The sequence below is a fragment of the Erinaceus europaeus genome, chromosome 4 (genome assembly GCF_950295315.1).
Source record: "Erinaceus europaeus chromosome 4, mEriEur2.1, whole genome shotgun sequence".
NCBI classification, from domain to species: domain Eukaryota; kingdom Metazoa; phylum Chordata; class Mammalia; order Eulipotyphla; family Erinaceidae; genus Erinaceus; species Erinaceus europaeus.
The window spans coordinates 123,913,015-123,937,489 of NC_080165.1; the positions used below are offsets into that span (position 1 = coordinate 123,913,015).

At 35.1% G+C, this 24,475-nt stretch overlaps 1 protein-coding gene across 6 annotated transcripts in view; it reads left to right on the forward strand.

Annotated features, from left to right (window-relative positions):
* The window catches only part of PTPRK (protein tyrosine phosphatase receptor type K), a 603,479-nt gene that overhangs the window by 564,977 nt on the left and 14,027 nt on the right, over positions 1–24,475 (forward strand). For 3 of the 6 annotated variants that reach the window (XM_060190487.1, XM_060190488.1, XM_007524994.3), the window contains 9 exons: positions 4,202–4,278; positions 4,480–4,497; positions 7,331–7,367; positions 9,521–9,618; positions 13,049–13,165; positions 15,635–15,789; positions 19,112–19,247; positions 19,490–19,639; positions 21,870–22,043. In XM_060190487.1, coding sequence (XP_060046470.1) covers positions 4,202–4,278; positions 4,480–4,497; positions 7,331–7,367; positions 9,521–9,618; positions 13,049–13,165; positions 15,635–15,789; positions 19,112–19,247; positions 19,490–19,639; positions 21,870–22,043 — 962 coding nt within the window. The remainder of the gene's footprint in view (positions 1–4,201; positions 4,279–4,479; positions 4,498–7,330; positions 7,368–9,520; positions 9,619–13,048; positions 13,166–15,634; positions 15,790–19,111; positions 19,248–19,489; positions 19,640–21,869; positions 22,044–24,475) is intronic. The other 3 variants (XM_060190489.1, XM_007524996.3, XM_007524995.2) reach the window with 1 other exon arrangement.

The following is a 24,475-nucleotide window of genomic DNA, read 5'->3' on the forward strand; positions in this document are numbered from 1 at the left end:
CTATTTGTAGACTATTTTATTGTCAGTTTAACTTTGGGGGGGGCTTTACTCATTTTTTTAAATTTCTTTATTGGGGATTAATGTTTTACATTCAACAGTAAATACAATAGTTTGTACATGCATAACATTTCCCAGTTTTCCACATAACAATACAACCCCCAATAGGTCCTCTGTCATCCTTTTTGGACCTGTACTCTCCACCCCCACCAACCCCAGTCTTTTAATTTGCTGCAATACGCCAATTCTACTTCACAGTCTACTTGTGTTTTTCTTCTGATCTTGTTTTTCAACTTCTGCCTGAGAGTGAGATCATACCATATTCATCCTTCTTTTTCTGACTTATTTCATTTAACATGATTTCTTCAAGCTTCGTCCAAGATGGGCTGAAAATGGTGAAGTCACCATTTTTAATAGTTGAGTAGTATTCTATTGTGTATACCACAACTTGCTCAGCCACTCATCTGTTGTTGGACACCTGGATTGCTTCCAGATTTTGAATATTATAAATTGTGTTGCTAAGAACATAGGTATACACAAATCTTTTTGGATGGGTTTGTTGGGTCCCTTAGGATATATCCCCAGGAGAGGAATTGCAGGATCATAGGGTAGGCCCATTTCTAGCCTTCTGAGAGTTCTCCAGACTGGTCTCCACAGAGGTTGAACCAATTTACATTCCCATCAGTAGTGCAGGAGGGGTTTTTGACACCACAACCTCTCCAGCATTTGTTGCTGCTACCTTTTCTGATGTATGACATTCTCACAGGAGTGAAGTGATAACTCGTCTTTATTTGCATATCTCTGACAATCAAAGACTTGGAGCATTTTTCATGTGTTTCTTGGCCTTTTGAATCTCTTCTGTGGTGAATATTCTGTTCATATACTCTCTCCATTTTTAGATGGGGTCATTTGTTTTCTTGTTGTTGTGTATTTATATATTTAGGTTATTAGCCTTTTGTCTGGTGTATGGCTTGTAAAGATCTCCTATTCCCTGAAGGGTCTTTTTGTTTGGGTAGTGGTTTCTTTTGCTTAGCAGAAGCTTTTAAATTTGATGTACTCCCATTGGTTTGTTCTTGCCCTAGTCTTTTTAGTAATTGGATTCGTTTCATTGAAGAGGTCTTTAAAATTTATGCAAAAAAGAGTTCTGCCAATATTTTTCTCTTAAGTATCTGATGGTTTCTGGTCAAACATCCTAGTCTTTGATCCACTTGGAATTTACTTTTGTGTTTGGTGAAACACAGTGGTTCATTTTCATTTTTCTGCATGGTTCAACCCGTTTTTCCCCGACACCATTTGTTGAAGAGACTCTGCTTTCCCCATTTAATAGTCTGGGCACCTTTGTCAAAGATTAGATGTTCGTAGGTGTGGGGGTTTACTTCTGCGTTCTAAATTCTATCCCACTGGTCAGTGTGTCTATTCATGTTCTAGTACCAAGCAGTTTTGATGACAATGGCCCTATAATACAATTTGAGATCTGGGAGTGGGATGCCTCCAGTTCTGTTCTTTCTTCTCAAGATTGTTTTGGCAATTCTAGGTCTTTTCTGATTCCAGAAAACATTTGTAGCATTTGTTCTATTCTCCTAAAAAATGTAGTTGGAATCTTGGTGGGGATAGCATTAAATTTGTAGATGGCTCTGGGTAGTATATTCATTTTTGATGATGTTAATTCTTCCAACCCATGAACATGGAATATCTTTCCACTTCTTTGTGTCTTTTTCAACTTCCTTCAGTAGTGATGCATAATTTTTAGTATACATGTCTTTCACTTCTTTGGTTAGGTTTATTCCTAGATATTTTATTGTTTTTGTTGCTATAGTAAAAGGAATTGATTTCTGGATTTCAACTTCTTCTAACTTAGTGTTTGCATAGAGGAATGCCACTGACTTTTGAATGTTAATTTTGTAGCCTGACACCTTACTGGATTGCCTGATGATTACCAAAAGCTTCTGGCTGGATTCCTTAGGTTTTTCTATGTATACTATCATGGCATCTGCAAATAGGGAGAGTTTGACGACTTCTTTTCCAATCTGTATGCCTTTAATTCCTTGCTCCTGCCTGATTGCTGTGGCAAGAACTTCCAACACTATGTTGAATAGTAGTGGTGATAGTGGGCAGCCCTGTCTAGTACCTGATCTGAGGGGAAATGCTTCCAGTTTTTCACCATTGAGGATGATGCTGGGCTGTAGGTTTGCTATATATAGACTCCACTATCTTCAGGAATTTTCCATCTTTTCCCATTTTTTGTAGTGTTTTGATCATAAAGGGATGTTGGATTTTGTCAAAAGCTTGTGGTGTTTGGTCTTGCTTTTGTTGATGTGGTGGGTCACTTTGATTGATTTATGTATATTAAACCAGTCTTGCATCCCTGGGATAAACCCCACTTGGTCATGATGAACAATCTTTTTAATATACTGCTGTATCCAGTTGGCTAGAATTTTGTTCAATATTTTAGCATCTATGTTCATCAGAGATACTGGTCTGTAGTTTCTTGTTTTGGTTGTGTCCCTGTCTGCTTTTGGTATCAGAGTGATGATGGCTTCATAGAAGCTGGAAAGGGAATATTCCTGTGTCTTCAATCTTCTGGAAGAGTTTTAAAAGTAGAGGTATTAACTCTTCCTTGAAGGTTTTGAAGAAATCATTTGTAAAACCATCTGGTCTAGGACTTTTATTCTTGGGGAGGTTTTTGATAACTGTTTCAATTTCAATGGTTGTGATGGGCCTGTTCATATTATCTAGTTCATCTTTATTTAATTTTGGGAGTTTTTAGGTATCTAGGAAATTGTCCATTTCTTCCAGGTTTTATAGCTTGGTGGCATATATTTGTTCATAGAAGCCTCGCACATGTTAAATTTCTGTGGTGCCTGTTGCGATATCTCCTCTTTCATTTACAATCTGATTTTTTTTGGTTTAATATTTCTTAGGAATGCAGAAAAATTTAACCTCAGCACTCTAGATAAAAGAGACGGTGTTCAAAATGCACTCCCTGGGAGTCGGGCGGTAGCGCGGCGGGTTAAGCACAGGTGGTGTAAAGAGCAAGGACCGGAGTAAGGATCCTGGTTTGAGCCCCCAGCTCTCCACCTGCAGGGGGGTCGCTTCCCAGGTGTTGAAGCAGGTCTGCAGGTGTCTTTGTCTCCCCCTCTCTGTCTTCCCCATCTCTCTCCACTTTTCTCTGTCCTATCCAACAACATCAATAGCAATGACAACAATAACAATAATAACTACAACAAGGGCAACAAAAATGGAAAACATAGCCTCTAGGAGCAGTGAATTCATAGTACAGGTACCGAGCCCCAGCAATAACCTTCGAGGCAAAAAACAAAATGAAACAAACAAACAAATAAAACGTACTCCCTAGCTATGTCACTTACTTACTGCAACGTTCAGAACAGAAAAAAACAAATAAATAAAACACTGCTTTAAATCTTAACTAATGAAAGTATTTAGTAGTAAACAAATCTAGTTTGTTTGATAAATCAATTTATGGTTCATCAGATATTATCATATTTCCTAAAAAAATTAACTATGAAAATGTTAGTCATTTAACAGAATATTATATTTGTCATAACCAAATGAGTTCATGACAGGTGACTTGTGTTCAAGAAGTTTTTGATACTATACTATGTTAATTATAATCTATCATCATTATTTGAATTAAAGTTCATTAGTGGATGGGCAAGATAGCTCACCTGTTTGCACCTGCTTTACCATACACTGCACCCAGGTTTGTGTTCTACCCCCACCACATTTGAGAAAACTTTGGTGCATAGTCTGGGAGGCAGCAGAGTGGATAAAACATTGGACTCTTAAGCATGAGGTCCTGAGTTCAATCCCCGGCCGCACATGCACCAGCGTGAACCAGTCTGGTTCCCTATCTCTATCTGTCTGATTGTCTGTCTGTCTATCTATCTATCTACCTGTTTCTCTGTCTGTCTATCTATCTACCTACCTATCTCTCCTCCTATCTTTCTCATTAATAAATTAAATATTTTTATTTTAAAAAGAGAAAAAATTGGTGCTATAGTATCTTTCCTTTTTTCTGTGGGTTTCTGTTTCTACCTAGCAAAAACCAAAAACAAAAGAAAACACAAAAACTCTTATCTGGAGCAGTAGCATCAGCAACAACAAGGAAAAAAAATAAATTTCATTAGTAACATTGTGTCAGTGTTGTGATGAATCTATTAAATCCTATGATTAAAATTTTTAGATGATCATTCCAGAGTAATTCTGCAGCCTGTTGAGGATGATCCTTCTTCAGATTACATTAATGCTAACTACATAGATGTAAGTATTTTTACAGTTATCTCTGTCAATTTGTTGGTGTATGAATACATGATCTCCTTTTTGCTTTTTATTACCTTTGAAGTGATTACTAGCTTTAAAAAAAAGTAAAGAACAAACTGTACACTTTTCCTTGTTCTACATCCTAGTACTTACTGACGTTGTTGTGCTTTCTTTCACACCTGACTTTGGTTTGGGCTGTAGATTTGGCTGTACAGGGATGTAAGTACCACTATATGTAAATAACAGCACCCTAATTTAAATATTTATTTTAACTACTCTTAATTGCAGTTATTACTAATGCTTACAACTAGCTATCTCTGCATGCTTCACCTATGTTCATTTCTTGTAACTCTTACATGTGTATAGATCTTTTTACCTCCTTTCCTTTTCTATGTTTAGAAAAACAGGACTGTATTTAGCTTTTGACAAATTATTACATAATCGAGTTTTATTTGTTGATGATTTATGTTTCTGGCATTTATTCTTACCCTTCCCCAAACATATGTGAGAAGCTGGATAGTATGATGTGTATTAGTGTTTCTGCAATTTACTTTTGCATTTAACTTCAGATAGTAAAGATAAGTGAGAGACTATTTCTTGGTGTTTAGTATTGGCTAATTCAGTATAAAATTCATCTAGGCAAAATAACTTCTAAATTGAATTTGTATAATACACATGCCACACATATATATTAAACCATACAAATCAAGTTTGCTTTAATCACTGTGAAATTTTGGCTACAAATATATCTATATCCTTGGGAAGTGATTAGAAAAGACAAAACATACTGAGGAGGCAATGTGATATATTACAAATAATGATAGTCACTATGTTCTTTCTTGATGATCAAAATCACACTGAAAGTCTTTTGTATTTACTTGATCTCTCTCTGCACCACAATTTCTTCATTTTTTCCCATTGGGCATAATAATGCTAACATCATTGTGTCGTGAAAATTAAATGAAATAAAACATGTTGAACATATAACACAATATCTAGCACATTGTAATCACTTGCTAAAATTTAAGTATTGTTTTCAATAATTCAAATCTAGGTGTGCTGAAATGAATCAGATCAAAATACATCTGAACTGTATTGAAAAATGTAGATTATTCAGATTGTAACTCATACTTATGTTAAAAAACAAATGAACCACAACAAGGGCAACAAAAGGGAAAAAATAGCCTCTAGAAATAGTGGATTTGTAGTGCTGGCACCGAGCCCCAGCGATAACCCAGGAGGCAAAAATATATAAATAAAAATAAAATAAATGAACATTAGAGCCCAATGTTTCTCATTTCCATACATAATAGATAATCTGATCACATTAATTTCATGATTTATAGTGATCCTATAAATATTCAGTGCTTATGTACTTGAATTATTGAATTTTACCTAGTATAATTTCTAGGCATGTTGATTATATTTCTAGTCATCTTTTATTTTCATTCTGCACTTTAAATTTAGCAGATCATCATATGGAAAATTAATATTCTTTTGAATTTAAAAAATAACGGTTCTCTAATAAATCTGTGCTCATTCCTACCTATTTATTTTTAACTTTGGTTTTCTGCCAGCGCATATACACTGGTGCCTTGATACAACGCCTCTTTTGGTAATATTATCACTTTATGGTAAAGATGTGCTGCTATCTAATCTTTTTATTAAGACCCCAGTGTGTATTGACTGATTTCTGTGCAATTTCATAGTTGTTCTTTGTTCTTTATTTTTGTAACTGAAACCCATTCTGGAATCAAAGAACAGGAGATGAAGTACTTATGATGCTTGGAAAGTTTTTGTTTTAACATGTTACACTAAATTAGAATATTCAGAAATGGAATGCTTATAGGTTGAGGAAAAGAGCCCAGCATTAGATAACAAGACTCATTCTGAGGCCTCAGAAACTCCCAAGTTCAATCCCGAGTTCCTCCCAGTCACAGAGTTGAGCAGTGCTCTGCTCTCTTTCTCTCCCTTCTCTCTCTGGCTTATGAAAATAAATACTTAAAAATATAAGATAAAGACTTATTTAACAACTTTAAAAACTGGAGTAAAAACTTAAAAAATTTGCAAAGTGTAATGTTCCCCTATTAAGTTTAAAGATTTTAATTTATACACATTTGTAGATGTACTGAGTTTCCCATATCAAAATTTGGGAAGATTTGACAGAAGGCTTTTACTAAAGACTTTGGGTAAATGCACAAGAACTTAAAACTTAACATTGTTATATATACCATTAATATTTTTTCTCCTCATAGTATAATAAAATTCAAACCAATATAATCATGTTATCCACTTATTCTTTATCAAGAACCGTGTGTTTTTTTTTAATCAAAATAATATTGTTAGCAGCAGAGAACTCTTGGGACACTAAAAAAAAAAGAGGAATAGTATACTAAACTATTTATACTAAACTATGACATGTTTACTTAAAACTCCTTTTACCTATATATGTGTGCACCCCTAATGATGTGTGTGTAAATCATTATTATTATCAACACACAAAAAAACAGTTCTGGCAGATTTCTGACCGTATTATAAAGCAAGTTTAGTATCTTTAAAAAAAAAAAAAAGAATCTCAGTGGGCTTTGACTTGATGCACACATGCATTGTCCAGCTCTAACATTGGAATGTTTTGTTATTTTTTATGGTTCTAATATGTTGTTGTCCATTTGTAATGCAGTGTGTTGTACTTTTGGATGATAAATGACAATATTTTGAACATCATTTTGCCGGGAATGAATGACTAAAGATTAATATAATATGAAGGCATAAACATTCTAGTGAAGTCAAACAAAATCCACAAGTTTATAGTAAACAAATCTCAATTATGCAATATGTAGCCTAATCAGAATTCTTAAAATATTTAATGTTTGTTTTATGTTTACCTTTCAGATAACCTAGGTTTGAGAAGTGAACTATGAGTTCACTACTCATTTCTGGACTTTATACTATAACTTAATCTTAACAGGTGGTTGTCTTCATCTTTTTATGCCTTCATTCATTTATTTCTGATACTAATATGAAAAGATAACCAATTTTTTTCTTATTTTAGGGCTACCAGAGACCAAGCCACTACATTGCAACTCAAGGTAAAGCTTTATCACTTTAAATGTTATAGAACAAACTTTTTCCCCACCCTCAAGGGCATTTTTGCAATTCTGAAATAAGTGGGCAAAATTATCAGCTTTTTAAAAAAATTTTTTTATATTTATTTTATTTATTTATTCCCTTTTGTTGCCCTTGTTGTTTTATTGTTGTAGTTATTATTGTTGTTGTCGTTGTTGGATAGGACAGAGAGAAATGGAGAGAGGGAGGGGAAGACAGAGAGGAGGAGAGAAAGATAGACACCTGCAGACCTGCTTCACTGCCTGTGAAGTGACTCCCCTGCAGGTGGGGAGCCGGGGTTCAAACCAGGATCCTTATGCCGGTCCTTGTGCTTTGCACCACCTGCGCTTAGCCCGCTGCGCTACAGCCCGACTCCCAAAATTATCAGCTTTACTGAGTAACAATACACTTTATTTATTTGTATAATATAAGCAGTGTTATCTGTGTAAAATATATATGAATCAAAGATTAGTTTATATTTCAATTAATTCATAAGAGAGACACTGCATATTTGAACTTTGGTGTCTTGATATCATAAAGTATTAGTTAATAGTGCTGGGCAGCACAATTATTTTTGATTAAAGACAAGATGCCTTAGCTTATATGATTGTTTCCTTGTTACCCTATCATATTGATAGTACGCAAGACCAATGTTAGACTGTTTTCCAACAACTTTTTTTTTCAAGACTGAGACAAAAGAGAACTAAAGAGAATATTGTCTAATTTATTCTTTGTGAAAAATAAAGAAAAGGGGGAAAATGTTTCCATTATTTGTTAATGAGAGAGAGAGAACCAAAACCAGAGGAGAAAATTCTTGCACGTGAGACGCCGGGGATCAAATTTGGAACCTTGTGGTTGAGGGTATAAGACTTTATCCACTGAGCCAACTACCTTCTAGGTCCCAAAAGCAGGAAAATATTGTTAACATGAATCATTGGAAGATAGATATACCTGAAAAAGAAAGGTGAAGCAGGTATGCAAGTGTCTTTCTCTCCCCCTCTCTGTCTTCTCCTCCTCTCTCCATTTCTTTCTATCCTATCCAATAATGACGACATCAATAACAACAACAATAATAAAACAAGAAGGGCAACAAAAATAAATAAATAAATATTTTTAAAAAAGAGAATTCACTGAGTTGTTGGAAAGGTCATAATGCATTTTTCTATAGAGAAACAGAAACAAACAAACAACAACAACAACAAAACAATCATGATCTTTCCAGTAACCCATTGTGTTGAACAACATTCTTGTTTTGTGGTACAGAGTAGAATATTGACAGTGTATACTTTTGAAGTTTGGAAATGATGCTTTATAGGGCTGGGGTGGGTAGCATAATGGTTATGCAAAGAGACTCATGCCTCAGGTTCCAAAGTCTCCCATACCACCATAGCCAGAACTAATCAATGTTCTCGTTAAAAACAAAAACCAAAAGACTTGATTGTAATGTACCCTTATGTAATCACTATCTTTTCATTACCTCTGATGCATAAACTGTTCATGATTGATGTATATTTCATATGCTTAATTGGTAGTAGGTGCTATTTTTTTTTATAATAGCATGACTTTTTTTTTTTTTTTTTAACCAGAGCACTGCTCAGCTCTGGCTTATGGTGATGTGGGGGACTGAACCTGGGACTTTGTAACCTCAAGCATGAAAGTCTGTTTGCATAACCATTATGCTACCTACCCCTACCCATGACTCATATAAGCTGGAGATGCATTAAAGTAACATATTGACACTTACAAGTACTCTAGATGTGATATCTAGTTTTTAACTGGAATCTAGAGAAGATGAACTGGTGAAAAAAAGACAATCATAAACATACCTGTGATTCTGCCTATATATATGGAGGGAATCCAAGCACTTTCAGTAACATGTTGTCTAGACTTTTAGCTTTTGTTTCATATTTAGCTTGTCTTTTAAAATATCTTGTGACAAAAGAAAGTAGCTAAATGGGTAGAGTTTGTTGTTTGCAAGTGCAAGATCCCAGTTTAAACACTGGCTCTTTATTTGATAAAAACCAGTCTTTTATCTCTCTCTATTGCTCATACAATAAATTAATCCTTCCAAAAAAGAATTAAATATAGTTAACTGTAAATGTCAGTAATGTAATATTCAAATTAATGTTTTTCATAGGTCCAGTTCATGAAACAGTATATGATTTCTGGAGAATGATCTGGCAAGAACAGTCTGTCTGCATTGTGATGGTTACAAATTTAGTTGAAGTTGGCCGGGTAAGAGAAATAATTTTCTTGATCAAAAAACACGAATATAACTTAAATATGTAAATGCATTTAAAACACAATGTATTCATATAGGAAATTGTTTACATCCCTCATGGTATTTGTAAACCAAAGTATATAGTAGAGATTCATAGAAGGAGAAAATGAAGAAATTGAGAGAATTACCATAGAAAACAGTCCACATGAAATGTCAGAAAGAAGCAAATGAAAAAGAAATACAGGGAGTCCAGCGGTAGTGCAGCAGGTTAAGCACAGATGGCGCAAAGCGCAAGGACCAGCATAAGGATCCCGGTTCGAGCCCCCCCCCACACACACACACCTGCAAGGGAGTCACTTCATAAGCAGTGAAGCAGGTCTGCAGGTGTCTATCTTTCTCTCCCCTTCTCTATCTTCCTCTCCTCTCTCCATTTCTCTCTGTCCTATTCATCAACGACATTAACAACAACAACAATAATAACTACAACAGTAAAAGAAAAAGAAATACGAATGAAGAACAACCAGAAAGCTAAAATTACATAGGATGCATGACCATATGTTGGGACACAAGCAATATTAATAAATATGCAAAGATTGAAGTCATAATCAGTATCTTTTCTATTCACAATGTTGTGGAGCTATTAATTACAGAAGAAAAGCCTAAGACTTGTGCAGACTAAGCAACATTCTTCTAAATAATACTTGGGTCAATGAAAAGTCAAACAAATTAAAATATCTGGAGGACTGTAAAAATGAAGATACTAGCTATCAAATCTTATGTGATGTAGAAAATACAGTATTTATAAGGAAGTTTATAGCTATATGGGTTCATATTATGGGAGAAGGATCTATATTATATCTGAAGGAACGATCAATAAAAAGCAAGCAACAAAAAGAATCAAAAGTCAATAGAAGTAGAGAAATAAAAATTCAAGTCAGAAATAAGTGAATAAGAAACCAGAAAAGATAATATTGAAAGTTAGTGAAATAAATAGCTGGTTCTTTCAAATGATGAATAAAATAGATCAAATTCTCCCTTGGCTCACTACAAAAACAGAGATAAATAAAGGTACAATAAAAAGAATCAGAAGATCTGTATTAGTATTAAACAGCACATTTATGTACGTCAGAAACATCATTTCCTTATAAGGCATTCAGCTGGGCAATTGCTTTTGATTTGGTAAATTGATAACATGGTACAATATATTTAAATAGTTTGACATTAAAATAAAGAGTAAGAAATGAAAGTGGCAGCATTACAACTGATGCTTCAGATATACAAAGGACCACAAGAGATTATGAGCATTTATAAGTAAACACACTCGATGACCTGAAAGAAATGGATACATTCTTAGAATCACCCAACATTCATGACTGAAACAGGAAAAAATCATGCCAGTCACTATTACAGGAATAGAATCAGTAATCTCCAAAAATAAAATCCCAGATCCAGATGACTTTGCTAATGAACTTTATAAATCTTTCAAAGAAAAAAAAATATGAACATTTACCTTGAACTCTTTCAAAAAACAAAAATTAAAAAAAACAGACAAAATATCCAAAGTAGTACTTCTCCAAAAAAAAAAAAAAAAAGACATACAAATGACCCACAGATGTAAAAAATGATCTTACTTTTTGAAAATGTTAATTAAACTGTGTTGCGATATCATTTCACACTGAGTGAAGCCTACATCATGAAGATGCGAAGCGATAAGTGATGGTGAGCATGTGGAGAACAGTGGACTCTGATACACACTTGGTGGAGGCTGTAAAATGGTTTCACTCCTGTGGAGATAGTATGTAGAGTGATTTTAAAAAGCAGAACTACCTTATGATCCTGCAATACCAGTCCAAGGCATTATCTGTAAAACATGGAAACACTCAGCTGAAAGAATTTATGCACCGTTGTGTTTATAACTGTATTATTCATAGTAGCTAAAAAATGGAGTCGGGGGCAGGCAGTAGCAGCAAGGTTAAGTGTACATCCCGGTTCGAACTTCCGGTTCCCCACCTGCAGGGGGCGGTCACTTTACAAGCAGGGAAGTAGGTCTGCAGGTGTCCATCGTTATCATCCCCTCTCTTTATTTCTCTCTGTCCTATCCAACAACATAATAACAACAACAGCAATAACAGCAATGGTCACAAAATGGGAAAAATGGCTTCCAGGAGGAGTAGATTCTTAGTGCAGGCACCGACCCCCAGTGATAACCCTGGAGGCAATTATATATATTCAACCTAAATGCCCGTCAATTGATGACTAGATAAAGAACTTATGAGGTATATCAATGGAATATTACTCTGCCATTAGAAAGATGACATTGTATTATGCAGGACAAATGGATAGGAGGTAAATTATTCCATATGAAATATGGAATGAAGCAAAGATAACAACTAAATGAGTTTATTTACATGAATGTAGATAACTAAAACAAATGAGCTTCCAATAAAAGAATTTACTCTCAAATTCTGTAGGGGTCGGGCGGTTAAGGGCAGGTGGCACAAAGTGCAAGGACAAGCGGAAGAATCCGGATTCGAGCCCCCAGCACCCCTACAGGGTTAGGGTGTCGCTTCACAGGCAGTGAAGCAGGTCTGTAGGTGTCTTTCTCTTCCCCTCTGTCTTCCTCTCCTCTCTCCATTTCTCTTTGTCCTATCCAACAACAATGACATAAATAACAATAATAATAACTACAACAACAGTAAAACAACAAGGGCAACAAAAATGGGGGAAAGCAAATTTAAAATTAATTAATTAATTAATTAAAAATAAATTTTAAAATTCTGTAAAAACATGTCTATAGGGATGGTGGTGTGGGTGGAGGGTTCTGTTTTGTGTGATGGCATTAGAACTTTGTGGACAGGCATAGTGAGTTGTATACACACATTTATGTACACATATTGTGTGTTTGTGAAACTATACTCTTAATGTCATATTGTAAACAAATAACAAATCAATTAAAATATGTTGAGAAAAATGCAATATCATTTTTGGTGGTAGGAATGGTGTTTATGTATACTACTGTTAACTTGAAGTCATAAAAAATTTAAAAATTGCAGTATCACTCATTTTGAAAAAATTAGGAATAGCAATTCAAGTAAGTTTTTGATACTAACTTTAATCATATAGTACTACAAAATTAGATCTTCAAATAATATCCTTTCATATAGTGTTAAAAATCATCCCTTTTCTCTCACTAATGCTATAATGTTATTTGTAGTCCTGCTGTACTTGATTTCTCACTGAATGTAAGCTAATTTTTTACTTTATACTATAACCTGATTACATTGCTAGTTTTTTATATTTTTATGAAAAAACAGTATCTATTGCATAATGGATTCTTTCATTTCAACTATAGGCTTTTTAGTGGTATTTTAATTGGTGTAAAAAAGCTAGAAATGAAAAATAATACATATTCAGGCCCACTTATATTTTCTTTTTGTCATATAGGTTAAATGCTATAAATACTGGCCCGATGATACTGAAGTTTATGGTGACTTTAAAGTCTCTTGTGTAGAAATGGAACCCCTTGCTGAATATGTAGTTAGGACATTTACCCTGGAAAGAGTAAGTATACTGAAATATGTGTATAGAAAATTTTAATTTATGACCCAAGATACCGGTCAAGGTTTGTTATAATGTTGCTACAACATTCATTCATTTCACAGATACTGATTTGAAAGCATGCCTTGTGTTGAGCATGGAAATCTTGGAAACCATAATAAAATTCCACTAACATGGAGCTTGTGATTATTTATGATGAGACATGTCATAAAAATAAATGAGCAAGTACATCATATGTTATGAAAAGTACTGTGGCAAAGAAACAGTGTTGAGAATGGAAGTAGGAAAGGTTGGGGCTAGCAGTGGGGCTGTGAAAGTCTCTTGGCATAACCACTGGATTATCTCTGCCTCACCCTGCTTTATCTCTTGGTCAGGAGTCAGTGATTAAGCTAAGAAGCCTATTTAGAGTTTAAAAGCCCTCAGGCTCCCATAGCCTACAAGGGAGAAAAAGAACAAAAGAGGCTTTTAAGCCACTGAGCTACAACTCAGGGATTAAAATACTATTGAAACAACTGTCAGTTTCCACAACTGTGAACCCTTAAATACCTTACTTAGACACAAGTCAATCCAAGAGTGATCAGTAATTTGAAAAGTACTGAGAGAGGGACTTCATAATATAGAATGGTTAAACCAACAAGAAGAAATATTGGAGAAATGAACCAGGACAAGAATCCAGCTAACCCCTACCCCCAAAGTTTGAAGCACAAAATAATGAGGTCAACATCCAAACACTAATTAAGGAAATAATCACAGGAGTGAGTAAAGAGTTTTAAAGAATTGTCATCAGAAATGCAGAAACAACAAATAAGACTCTGGAAGAAAACACTTTATCTCAAGGTTAGAAACACATGAAAAAATACTCCAAGTTTTTGATTTTCAGAGAAATGCAAATAAAGACAACAATGAGATACCACTTCACTCCTGTGAGAATGTCATACATCAGAAAAGGTAACAACAACAAATGCTGGAGAGGTTGTGTGGTCAGGGGAACATTCCTGCACTGCTGGTAGGAATGTAAATTGGTCCAACCTCTGTGGAGAGCAGTCTGGAGAACTCTCAGAAGGTTAGAAATGGACCTATCCTTATGACCCTGCAACTCCTCTCCTGGGGACATATCTTAAGGAACCCAAAACACACATCCAAAAAGATTTGTGTATACCTATGTTCGTAAGCAGCATAATTTGTAATAGTCAGAACCTGGAAACAACCGAGGTGTCCAACAACAGATGAGTGGTTGAGCAAGTTGTGGTCTATATACACAATGGAATATTACTCAGCTATTAAAAATGGTGACTTCACCATTTTCAGCCCATCTTGGATAGAGCTTGAAGAAATCATGTTAAATGAAATAAGTCAGAAACAGAAGGATGAATATGGGATGATCTCACTCTCAGGCAGAAGTTGAAAAAACAAGATCAGGAAAAAAAAAAAAAAAAACAAGTAAAACCTGGACTGAAGTTGGCATATTGCAGCAAATTAAAAGACTCTGGGGTGGGTGAGCGGGGTGGGGGTAGGGGAATACAGGTCCAAAAAGAATGACAGAGGACCTCACCTCATGGGGGTTGTATTGTTATATGGGAAATATTATGTATGTACAAACTATTGTATTTACTGTTGAATGTAAAACATTAATTCCCCAATAAAGAAATTTAAAAAATAAATCATTAGTCAAAATTAAATAATAAAAAAGTGATAAATTCTTCAGCATTTTATCTAGCTCTCCAAGCTGTGTGACCACAATCTACAGCTTTCTTTTTTAAGAAAAAAGGGAAGAAAGAAAAAAAATAAATTAAAAAAAAAAGGGAAGAAAGGGCTTTGAAATATATTATTTGTAGAACTCTCTTAAATTAGCACATTACAAAAGAGCTATAAGAAAAGATGTTTCACATTTTTCATTTTATATTTTATGTTACTATAAATAATAATCTCTGTGTTTAGTTATCTCACAAAGATAAGAAAAATATTTTATCTCAAGAATGGCTTAGTTGTCTGTATATTTTTACAAACCAATCTAGAGTAGCACTGTCCTGGAAAATCCCTGCATGTTATGCTTCAAAACCATTTTCACCATGGATGGACAAGATATTAAAGTATCTTTGTGAGATGAGAAACTAGAGAGTTGTTTTTATATATCATGTGAGAACTCAGTAAATTAGGTCAACAGGGCAACATTTTAGCTTTCTTATTTTTCCCTCTTCCCCTAATAATTTTCTGTATCACCATTCCTGGTAAAGAATAAATTGTCAAAGTAAATAAAATTTAGTGAGACTTACAGAATTGAGGAAGGTTTCTAATGTTCTTTCTTTGGCTGTTATGTGACAGTAAAGGAAAGTTTCTAGACCATGTCAAGTGAGCATCCTTCTTCAAAAAAGATAACTGGTAAATTTTTAATTTCCACTGTTGATCAATCATAACCATGAGTAATGCTTTTACTGTGGTCCTTTTGAAACACTGCTTTTCACATTTGCACAGAGGGGCTACAATGAGATTCGTGAAGTTAAACAATTCCATTTCACTGGCTGGCCTGACCATGGAGTACCATACCATGCTACTGGGCTTCTTTCTTTTATCCGAAGAGTCAAGTTCTCCAACCCTCCCAGTGCTGGCCCCATTGTTGTGCATTGCAGGTGAGTAGTGGTTCAAATGACATTGACTGTGTATGTCAGCCCGCTTAGTTAAAGAATAAAGACAAGACTTCTTAAGCACCAAAGTTAATATATGCTTAAGAGTCCCGTTTTACATTTATTATACATAAGGTAAAATAATAATAAAAGGGAGCTGTAAAAAGACTATAAACTTGATACTGAAGATATAAATATATGTATTCTACTGTGGCTAGTGTTTTACACAATTCTAATGTAAAAACTGACTTTTGAAAATACCATATTGTATAGAATGGTAAGTTGAAATGGAGATTTCTTGCCCATATACAAAATTCCCAGTAGAATCCCAGCTTTTAAAAATAAATTTGAGATATACAAAAATACTAAATGGCCTAAATTGCAGGAATTTGTGGATGATAAACTGCCTTTTAAAGAATATTTTAAAAGTCATCCATCAGAAGACCTTGAAACTACATCAATAGATCCAGCAAATGCAAGTCAATAAAATGTGAACATTATACTCAGACTTTCTTGATTATAAATGTCCATTAAAATAAGCATTTGTAGACACTATATGCAAATTACATGCCCTCAGTCTGAGATGTCAACAGAAAGTAGGTACTGAATCTGAAAAGTGCTTCCTAAACTTTGCATGGCAGTCTTGACACTATATAATAGGCTGTTCTTTCTATAAAATTCTACATATTCAGAATTCAAATGACCGTGTTTAAAAGGAAAATCAAAACAAAAAGAATAAAATAAAAGTAAGTCAACCATAATAATTAGTGTGTAACCTAGAAAGAAAAAAAGAATCTTCATTTCTTTTCAAGAAATCTGATGCATTCTTCAATTACTTTTTTGTCTCAAACCCTGAGAACAGTGATTGAGAAGATGGTAGGCAAATAATAATAATAATAATAATAATAGTAATAGAGATACCCACAATATTTAGCTTTTGCTAAACTTTCTGAAATAACAGTGAGTTTAAGAAAGTGACTAAATATGAAGAACAAAGAAATTATGGTAAAGTACATCTGTGCATTTAGAAAATGAGATAAAATAGGTTTTCGGTATCAAGTGTCTCCTGACTTATCATTAACGTCTAGTTTCCCATGAATTGCTTACTTCAGACGTGATCCAAGATTCTTAGATACCATCTTGAAACAGAAGTGTCATTTTCCATGTGTACATAATTATCTTTTATTGCAGAAAAAGAGAAACTTAGTACTGAGTGATTTTTCCAAACAACACACAAAACCTCTTAATTATAACTTTTATACTCATTGACTTTGATGTATTAATTCTTAGAAACATCCTCAGGAGTATCCTAATCAATAGCATATTATCTTTTTCTTCAGATCTACTTCTAGAATTTTATTTTTTTTATTAGTGATTTAATATTGATTTACAGAACTAGAAGATAACGGGTACGATTCTACACCAAATCTATCACCAGAGTTCTAAGACCTCATTCCCTCTACTGGAAACTGCAGTGGTTCTCCCAAGGTCACATATATGAGTTGACTACTATTTCTATAACTATCTATTTATCTATCTACCTATCTTTTTGCTTATTTTTTCTAAGGTCCTATGTTCTTTCTTTTCTAAGTCACACTTACACCTATTACTACTTCCAAATGTGTCTTTTCTTCCTCTTCTTTCTCTGGGTCCTGATGGAATTGGGTTTCAGATCCCTCTAGTTACCTTCCCTTAACATTTCTTCCCTCTCTGGGAGTATGGACCAAAATTCTTTTTGGGGTGCAGAAGGTGGAAGGTCTGGCTTCTTAAATAGTTTCTCCAATGGACTTGGGCATTGTTAAGTTGATCCCTAACACCAGCCTAGTTCTATATTTCACTAGTAGAATAGGGATCTGGAGAGGTGAACTTCCAAGATACACTGGTGAGGTTGTCTGCCCAAAGAGTTCAGGATGGAATCATAGTAGCATCTGCAACTTTGATACCTGAAAGGCAGTAAGATATGGGGCAGGACAAAATGTTTAATAAACAGGAACCAAAAAGTGGGATTAGAGCAGATGAAAATAGGGATGTTAGAGTGCTAAGAAGTTAGGGGGAGTCAGGCGGTAGCACAGCGGGTTAAGCACTTGTGGTGTAAGGATCCCGGTTTGATCCCCTGGTTCCCCACCTGCAGGGGAGTTGCTTCACAGGTGGTGAAGCAGGTCTGCAGGTGTCTGTCTTTCTCTCCCCCTCTATGCCTTCCCCTCCTCTCTCCATTTCTCTCTGTCCTACCCAACAACAACGACATCAGTAACAACAACAACAATAAAAAACAAGGGCAACAAAAGGGAAAATAAACAAATAAAACTATTTTTTAAAAAAGAAGTTAGGAAGTCTATTTTAGGGTACGTTCTGAGGGGGACCATGATTTTAGTAATTTTTGTTTGAGCTTGATAGTTAACATGGAGGTAGACTAAGAATATTGTCTGGGCAGATGGTGTCAGAGTTGAGAATAGAACTAGAAAGCTGGATTGTGGCAGAGAGTAGCTCCCAAACTTGAAGAGAAAATATAAATGCAGATAACCGTTTACCACATCAATCTAACCCAGGGCCCATATATATCAAATTTGGCACAGGAGCCTGTGTAACATCTGAATACCTGTCAGTCTGAGTTTGCAATCTATAGCCTTATCAGCTGTGAATACTGTAGGCTGCAATGATTTCAGGATCAATCTTTCTTGAGTGTCAGAGGAGGCCTACCTTGGAGAAGTGGGACAGTCCCTACCTCAATAGTATATTATTATTCATTTTTTGAATGAAGAGCAGTAAGATAGTCTCAGTCTTTATGACTTGTTATATGACTACCTATTTTCTTTTTGGTCTGGCCCCCTAACTATAGCTTTTATAGTTAATGTTCTTTGTCTTTATATTACAAGAGCTTCTCTGGTTAAGACAGTAAACCAACATTCTTACATTTTGCCAAGAATTCACAACTGTTAGACTTTTTCAATTTGATGTTAAATTTTAAAGCATAAATTCACCCCATGACCAATTCTATAAACTCAAAATTATGTGTATTAGAATTATATAAAATGAAATCTGTATAAGAGAGTGAGGTTAAGTTGAATAATATTTAGATATTATTTTTAAATCAGAACTTGATTAATAGTTACATCTTTTAATTTGGAACTCCTCTTCTGATCTTGAGTTCACGCCAAAGTAGGTGTTCTTTCTAGTAATATCTAGTAACATGAAGTTGTATAAAATGTCTTATACCTTGCTAAATTAACCCGTTCTCACCTATTTGAAATTCAAAAATACCTATAAAATTCCATAACCATTTTTCCTATAGTTCTTTAGATTTATTTAATTTTAAAATTAATTTTTCCAGTGCTGGTGCAGGACGAACTGGCTGTTACATTGTAATTGACATCATGCTTGACATGGCTGAAAGAGAGGGTGTTGTTGATATCTACAACTGTGTCAAAGCATTAAGATCTCGTCGTATCAATATGGTTCAGACAGAGGTATGTGGATTTTATTGTTGATTTACTTCAACTGGCACTTTTTTTGTCTTTATTTTTGCCTTCCAACATCTATAAAATTATAATACTTTGTCTTCCACATAGCATCATTACTTGCTTATCAAGTCATACAGGGAAATGTTGGTATTTTATTAAAGTTTTCAGAGAGAGGAATTTCTCTATTTTTGGTAAGAGAAAAATTTAATGAAAATTCTATGGATGTTTCTTTCTCTTTCTTTTGATAGGAACAATACATTTTTATTCATGATGCCATTTTAGAAGCTTGTTTATGTGGAGAAACTGCCATACCTGTGTGTGAATTTAAAGCCGCATATTTTGATATGATTAGAATAGATTCCCAGACTAATTCGTCACATCTCAAAGATGAATTCCAGGTATTTACTATTTCTAGGGTTTCTTTTATGGTAAAAAAATATTCCAATTTGTTCTGGACATTATTAATTCTTCTAAGGTAGGACTCTCAATTCTAACTTATAACCTCTGGCCCTATTTTAGATATAATACCTGTCGCTTTCATTATACATATTATGAAGTCATACTTGTGTTAATGAGTTCATATCTACTGTATCTTAAAGGGTAAATTAATTCAGACTCAGAGAAGTGTGCAAAGAAAATGTATCATAAAAGTCATACTTAATGGTTATGTGTATATTTACAACTTTTTAATGTAGTTTTATATTTTTTACCTTATATGTCACTAGCTATGTGATACCAGTACATTAAAAATAATAAAGTTTGTGGTAAACATTGTCTCTAAGTAACTCCAGATTTTTCTGTGCTCTTAAATTATCCCTGAGGTTCTGAAACTACAAAGTCAAGGGTATCTATTTATATCTTTATCTATATAGTTATTTATAAAATGGAAATATTGATAAGACCATAGGATAAGAGGGGTACATGTCCACACAGTTCCTACCACCAGAATTCCATATCCCATCCCATCCCCTGACAGCTTTCCTATTCTTTAACCCTCTGGTTGTATGGACCCAGGGTCATTATGGGGTGCAGAAGGTGGAAGGTCTGGCTTCTTTAATTGTTTCCCCACTGAACATGGGCATTGACAGGTTGATCCATACTTCCAGCCTGTCTTTCTCTTTCCCTAGTGGGGCAAGGGTGGGGAGGTGAGGCTCTAGGACACATTGGTGGGGTCATCTGTCCAGGGAAGTCAGGTTGGCATCATGATAGCATCTGGAAACTGGTGGCTAAAAAAGAGTTAAGATATTAAAGCAGAAAAAAAATGACTAATCATGAACCTAAAGGCTGGAATATTGCAGATGAAGACTTGGAGTCTCCATTTTGGAAAAAGCTAGTAGGTCTAGTTTAGGTATATTCCAAGGGGCCCACGACCCTACTAGTTTTTGTCTAGAAATTTGGAAGCAGGGTTTAATGGCACCCTGGTGGGCCAGGAATCTTGGTAAAGAAAGGAGCTCCACGGGGAGCCTGCTAGCAGCAGCTCCCTACCCCTGGGATCTGGTTATGGAGAGAGGGGGGCTGAGAGAAATAATCAAGAAATTTCCTTTCTTTTTGCTCTAATTTTAACCCAGATTGAATTATAATCACCTCCCTGGTCTACCTTTAGGATGCCTCCTTGCTTGTCCCGCTGAAGGCCAGGATTTCAAGGCTTTCTAGCAGTTGATGTCAGAGCCCATGGGTGCTGCTACATTCCAGTCGCCATCTTGGCTCCGCCTCCCCTACCCTACTAGTTTTTGCCTGAGCTTGACATCTAACCTGCAGGTGACCCAAGTTATTGTCAGATATTTGGAAAAAGGACAAGAAAGCTGGATCAGGGAAGAGAGTAGCTCCCAAATATGGGAAAAGTTTATAAATATTGTTAACTGTAAAACCTCGGTGGGTTTTGAGGTTTTTGTTAAGAAGTGCACTACCTGAAATGGAATTAAGGAGTCCTGTGAGCTAGGAAAGTCCTCACCAGACTAATGAAGCTGAAGGATTGACATTCCATGCCTGACATCTCTGGACACAGTCTGAAGTGAAACATGCCATGGTGTATTTCTGTATACACAATGCTTGGTTCTTTAGTCAATGCTCGTTCAGCACATCACAGCATACCTTCAAATATAACATGCCAAATGTTATGACATTGCAATTTCTGTCTTTGGTGCTGAGTCATCATCATGAGCTTCTCTTAACTTTGTTTACTTTGAATAAGTAATCAAATCAAATGCAATTTGCAAGTAGCTGTGTTGGTTAGTTTTCTGCTTTCTTTTAAAAAGAAGCACATTGAGCAATGTGTATGTTGTTGCTTTGTCACCTCTTAGGTTTTATTAGCTTTGACAATAATATTCATTAGCCTGTTATAATGACAGGCAGCCTTGACTTGTACAAATCCTTCATTTTCTACTTCAACTCTTAGGAACTTGATTAATCTAGGTTACGTTATTAAATAAGTTGCCATCTTTTTTTTTTTTCTAATACAGACATTTTTTATTAGTTGTTTAATATTGATTTGCAAAATTGTAAGACAACAGTTATATAATTCCGCACCATTCCCATCACCAGAGTTCTGTGTCCCCATCCTTCCTATGGAAACTACATTAGTGATATGAGTCACTATCTTTTAACCTAGGTCCCCTTTTTTCTTCTTAGACCTTGAATTCAGTCACCCCTCGACTACAAGCTGAAGACTGCAGTATAGCATGCCTGCCAAGAAATCATGACAAGAACCGTTTCATGGACATGCTGCCACCTGACAGATGTCTGCCTTTTTTAATTACAATTGATGGAGAAAGCAGTAACTACATCAATGCTGCTCTTATGGATGTAAGACACTGCTCTTCTTGTTAGCATAGAGTGTCACGAGAAGCTAAATAATGTAGTAAAAACTGGCTAGTTTCCTTTTTGGGAAAATTTAAATGGCCTATAAAGAAAAAGTGGAAAATCTCAATGAATTGGAAATGTTTTAGAGAGTGATAGTTTATTCCCCCTGTAGACATTTACATGAATGATAGGTTTTATATTTTATTGTAAATTTAAAATTTACTTGTCATTTTTATACTCTGCTGGAAATATTAGGTTATTATTTTCATCTTCATTATTTTTTTTCTATAAAGAACATATGCTTATGTATTCTGAACATAATTAGAAATAAATTTTATAGTAAGAAAAATAGTGTTTGAGTTCCCAGATGTATGAGATTCAGTCCCTAGAACCACTGTACAAAAGAACTGAGTAGTGCCCTGGTCAGGACCCCTCTCTCTCTCTCTCTCTCTCTCTCCTACCTTAATTTTTTTTTTAAGATCACATAGTGTCATGTTCTGTTAAACTGAATTTGGGAATTTTTTTATCTCTGATATTTGATGTGCTGGAATATGCCATGTTAATGAAAGAACTTGCCCTACTCCAGTCTTTGTAGGCTGCAGACTATAGCTCATGCATTCAACATGTTAGTATGTTGTAGACAGAATAACATGGAGAGTGTTAAATTATTTGTTTGAATGTCTTGCTGTGGTCATTTTAGGAAGAAACAAGATGGTCATCAAGGTTCAGAATCTTTTTATTTTGTTTTCTTTTAATTATTATTTTTTAATTTTTTATTATATTTATTTTTTTATTGGAGAGAGGCAGCCAGAAATCAATAGGGAAGGGGGTGGTAGAAAGGGAGAGAAACGCCTACAGCATTGCTTCACCATTCACAGAGCTTTCCTTCCTGAAGGTGGGGAATCAGAGGCGCAAACCCAGGTCCTTGCACATTGTAACATGTATGCTCATCCAGGTGCGCCACTATCTAACCCCCCAAATATTTTTAAACAGTTTATAACTCTTTTATAAACATGTCTATTTTTTGTCTTTTAGTTTTTAGAGCCATAGCCAGGATAAATTAGAAGTCAACCTTCACTCCCTTGAGACTAGTAGTTCTTTCTAAGTTATTTTCCAAAATATGCTTAGAATTTTACTTCTGAGACTAATCCTATACTCAGTTAACTTGGATTCACAGTGTTCATACTGCAGAAAAGAACAACCTAAAGGCAGGCTCAGGTGAAAGTGCCCGTTCTTGTTATGACCCTAACCTTTACAAGTCAGTCATAAGTCACATCCGCTGGAATCATATGGGATCCTCATTGTATCTTTCCTTCCGGTTTTAATTGTGTAAGAAGACAAGTACACTAAATGCAGAGAAAACAGATAGGAAATTCTTTCTGATGCTGATTTTGATAGGAATAAAAAGAGACCACAGCACTAAAGGTTCCTTCAATGAGGTGGGGGCCAGGCTTGAACCTAGGTAGTGTATATGGCAAAGCGGCACTCTCTCAAAGTGAGCTATTTTACCAGCCCTAAGATAATGTCTTCAATTCATGCATTTCATATTTTTCTGTCAAATGAGAAAATAAATGTTGATTCAACTGATTATTTTTAAAAAGTTGTGGAAAAGGAAACAATTTTATATGAAGACATATTCTAGGGGCCAGGCAGTGGTGCACCTGGTTAAGCACACACATTACAGTGTGCAAGGACCCAGGTTCAAGCCCCTGGTCCCCACCTGTTGGGGCAGAGCTTCACAAGTGGCGCAGCAGGTCTGAAGATGTCTGTCTGTCTCTTTCCCTTTCTATCTCCCCACCCTTCTCGATCTCTGGCTATCTCTGTCCAATCAGTGAAGATAATTTTAAAAAGAAAGAAAAAGACATATTCTGTTGCCTTTCAACTTTTTTCTTTTGCATTTTTGTCATTATTTTCTTAAAATGCAAGTCACTAACATAAAATCTGAAATTTATATTCTGTCTTTGCCTTCTCTCTAATATTTAATGTCCAGTGATTTTACAAAGGCATGTTTTCTAGTTGCAGTTATACAATAGATTTAGTACTGTAATTGGAGAGTCAGAAAATTAAGGTTTTGTCTATATTCTAAGACCAGGGTCATGGCTGATCAGTCTCTTCACCTTCACTCCCTGTTCTGCATCCCCACTAGACACTCCTTTGTTATTCCTCTGCAAAATTAAAGCACAAGGATGCTAATATTTTAAACGTTTAAATGCGATTCTGTATTTAGGAAAGAAATAGGAACTCTTCATTTTTCTCCAGTGTTAACCCCTCCACATCTGTCTTCTTTCCCCTGTCACTCAAAAAATAGTTTTTAGCCTCTTTGACTTGTCATCTCATTATGTAGACATTATTTGGGATAAAAACTTGTTTCTTCTCCTTATGTCTTATGAACCTAGAAGACATTTCTTCTCCTTATATCTTATGAACATAAGAAG